Genomic DNA, 4,146 nt, shown 5'->3' on the forward strand with positions numbered 1-4,146 from the left:
CGTCACTAGGTTTTGGACATTTTTAACAATCACTTCTTGAACTAGTTCTCTTATCAAAGATTTTCCATCTAAATTATAACCAACTGATTTTGTTCTTGGATCTTGTTTAGGCTCAGTTTAGTTTTTACATTAAAGATTTTCATTCGAAATGAATGAATGCAAATCTTAGTCCTGATCAGTTTTCACTCTCGGAACTTGTATTTCTTACAGACGGATCTTTTGTATGGTGGACTTCAAACTACGAAGAAGTTTGTTGTAGATCAGCTATAAAAAGTTCCGAGATCAGCATGCATTAGGTTAACGGGTGCTCTAAGAACTAGTCCTTCAGAAGCTCTGAACACTATATTGCACATTCTACCTATAGATCTGCATATAATGGTCATATCCACGTTAACCAACCAACAACCAGTTACTTTGGGATTTCATCAAAGATTTTCATTCTAAATTATTACTCGCAAAACTTGTTTTTGGATCCTTTTTAGAACCAGTATTCTAAATTCCCATCTTCAAAATAAGTTTTTGGGTTTTCTTGGGTTCTAATTTTGTTAATTAGTTTTTGCATCAAAGACTTGGTATAATTACTAATTATAGGCCATCGTTGGAACTAGTTCTTGAATCTACTTGGGGTCTATTTTGTTAAATAGTTAATGCATCAGAGACTTGGTTTGATTCCTAATTATAGACGAATCTATATAGTTCTTGAATCTAGGGGCTGTTTATAAACAAGTTTTATCACAGATATTCATTCAAAGTTATCGCCCTAGGAACTAGTAGTTCTTGAATTTCCTTTTTAGTTAAACTTCAATTAAAGAGTTCTTTGATTTCTCTTGTATTGATCTTCAATCCAGATCAAGATCATATTGAAGTTAGTTTTTTTTATATTAATTGAAACATTTGAAAATCTTCTGGACAATAGACCTTTTAAAGATTTATTTATCGAAAAGTTATAAAAAATTTCCATAACAATTAAATTTACCCCCTGTTAGGCATATTCATTCCTCGATCACTTTTCCTAAACCACTTAATTTTCTTCATGTTTTTGGAAAAAAATCCAAAAATGTGATAATTCACCAAAGAGCGTAAAGAATTTTGCCTAAAACACACGGCAATTAAACATCAAGGACAAGAGCCGAGTAATAAAACGTTTCATGGGCGAGGATCAGAAGCAAGAAAGCGAAAATAATATGAAGATCACTAGGCTGCGATCTACAGCATGTTTGCTAATTACTAACAAACACATTGCGGTAAGGATAAGATTGGTCTTTTTTGGACGGAAAAGAAAAATGATCTTAAGACGAGGCCATAGCCGACAGCTAACGATTAAAAGTGTGCAAAATTGATTAGAAGCCGGCAAAACACTAGAGAGAAAGAGAACAAAAACAAAAGATCACTAACACACACAGGTAAGCCCGTAAAAAGAAGACAAATTAATAAGGGAGAATGTTGTGAAATTTGAAGCGCCTTGGGTGTTTAGGTAGCCGATGGCAAACAACAGTTAGGTAATGGTATAGAAAAGCAAACATGTTACTAGAATGAGGGATTTCTATTAAAGCGTAGCCGGATTAAGTCTAGTCATAAACAAAAGGATTTTGAAATGAAATTTCAAAAACTATTGTTAAGACAACAAAAAAAGGTGTAACGGTTAAGAGAGAATACAAAAACAAATTTAACCTTAAGTTAATGATAATGTAAGGATTTTCTTAAAACATGAACGACATATGAAAAGTTGATCCTAGATTAAAGAGAAGATATATAGACGGACAGACTTGATGGAGGGACGGACAAAATGACAAATTTTGCATACCTGGTGCTGCTCAAAAGGACTATAAAAGGTTGAGCTAATAACGGAACTAACAACATTCACTCATCATAACTCAAACAGTAAACATCTCATTTGCTAACAACTTCATCTTCGAAAATCTTAAATTATCCTTAAACATGGCTCCTTCACAAATCAAACTATGGAAACTTTAGAATATACCCACAAGAAATTCAACTGTGGTTACTCACACAAAAAACTGGGCTTGCGTTTACTGCGCCGCAATAGCCAAGAAGAAGAGGAGGAGCTACCACAACAATCCCCCCAAAATAATACTAATTCAAGCAACAACTCCTCTAAAACCACACTCTTCCGTCCCTATGATTTGGATAGCAAAACAAGAAATCAAAAAACTACTTCCTCAACATCTCCTCAATCATCACCATTACCCCAAAACCCAGCAACAACACCTCACCACTATATGGAATATTATGCTCTTCAGCCCACCGTGCAACAATCTCAAGAACAATATGCTCTTAAGCTGCAAAGACAACGTGCTGCCCTCTATATGAAACATGTTATGCAATTCTATGAGAATGGCAATGGCTGGCCCTCGGTACATCCAAATGCCATTAATAATCCTGCCTTTTATCCTAATTGCTAAAGAGAGGGCAGATTATCAATCTATTATATTTAAAAAGAGTCTAAAGTCTAGTGATATGTTCTTTGAGAATGAACATTTGTTGTTGGTGTTTTTAATTTATTATTAATTTCTTTATATTATTTAGTTTTTAAGTTAAAATTTTCTTGATTACAATTTATTTATAAAATATATATGATCGCTAAAAAACAGAAACAAAATTTTGGTTTAATTTCGTTTTGATCATGGCTATTATTTCGTGAACTATGGGAGATATCATAAAGAAATTTCGCATAGTTGGAACTGAGGTAATTGCTAAGACATGTGTTTTCTTTATAATGTGTTTTTGCGGTCCACTGATCAGTTGAATTATGTTTCTTGAGATATCGTAAACAAGTTTCCTGATTTGAGAGAAATACAACCCAATAAATCTATAGAGAAGGAGGTAATCACTCAATTGAGTCAATAGAGAGGGGTTCTTTCCTACTCCTACAATCATACTTAATGATCTACCTTACCTCTGCCTAATCACAGAGACGGACCAACAGACATATTTAGTAAACCGAGGAGGCAAACCTCAACCGCAGTCGAGCAGCATGGCACAATATGAAAACTATTGAGATGTCAATAGAAACGAAGACTTTCCTGAAATATCCAGGCAAACGCAAGACTTCCGAAAAGGTAATCAACAGTATGGGTGCTTAGGAACCCAACTATTTCGTTGCTCCAGTGATCTAAATACTAAGGAGAACAGATCAGATTAAGTACGTCCAACACCGTAAAAAACCGATATAGTCTCCTGAAAAATATGCTTAATCCAGTGGACATTGCACGATACTATTAGCACGACCCTATTTAATGATTGTTATCAAATCTTTTGACGAAATCCCGACACGCGTTATAAAGAAACAATTTGGCATTGATATAGATACCCTTTCAAATTCGGGTTGTGGTTGATCGCTTTCCGTTCGTCAAGAATTATTTGCCTTTGACTCAGCTAAAACGTTAGCTTTATCAACCGAATCTGTGAATGTTTTTCCTTGAAAATTCGCCTTCAGATATGAGCCGCCCGACTGTGAATACGTGTTCATTGGAAGGCAAATCAAACTAAATGAATCTGTAAAGATGCCAGTCAGGAGTACTTTGTTCAACGACATAAATTCTACTAAGAAGAGAAGCTTCTTCGGATTATAAATTGTGATTTCCTTACAGCTGATCAGGAGATTGATCAAGGCAATCTAATCCGAAAGAAATTCAGTAGCAACACGATCATATTGAATGAAAGGTTTAGATTAACTAACAGCCATTGTTAATGACGAACTATTTAAGCTTCGCCAGCTCTTGTAGATTAATAATACTAGCAAGATTAAGTTAAACGTATGTGAATTACAAAATACTTAGTGTTTACCAAGAATAGGATAAATAACTTAAAGGTAGCAGTGATCCGATTTCGACGGAGAAAGAACCATTGTACAATTCTGAAATAATGTAGAAGATGGCCTGATAACTTTCTTTACCCAGTAACTCTCTAATTAACATCCACGTTCATAATGACAATGATAAGATTCTGAGACAGAGTTATCAGTAGGAATTATCAAATTCATCGGATTTTTTCTTCATACGAAGTGCTTCAGCGTTTCTTCCTTCCGTTCGTCTCATTTTTACAAGGTGATGGTGGGAAGTTCCTTCCATGCTGTTGGTGTCCCAAACTCAATTCTCCATTTGTATGTGGTGTCGCGTTAGGATC

At 34.8% G+C, this 4,146-nt stretch overlaps 1 protein-coding gene across 1 annotated transcript; it reads left to right on the plus strand.

The window, feature by feature from the left end:
- The first annotated feature begins 1,961 nt into the window (after positions 1–1,961).
- Positions 1,962–2,437, plus strand: LOC119601823. The gene has a single exon (XM_037953006.1). The coding sequence runs from the start codon at positions 1,962–1,964 to the stop codon at positions 2,421–2,423; it is 462 nt and encodes a 153-aa protein (XP_037808934.1). The 3' UTR covers positions 2,424–2,437.
- Positions 2,438–4,146: the final 1,709 nt, after the last annotated feature.

This window comes from Lucilia sericata, unplaced genomic scaffold (assembly GCF_015586225.1).
Source record: "Lucilia sericata isolate MDLA Ls3-8-SP2 unplaced genomic scaffold, ASM1558622v1 Contig000192F_arrow, whole genome shotgun sequence".
NCBI lineage: Eukaryota > Metazoa > Arthropoda > Insecta > Diptera > Calliphoridae > Lucilia > Lucilia sericata.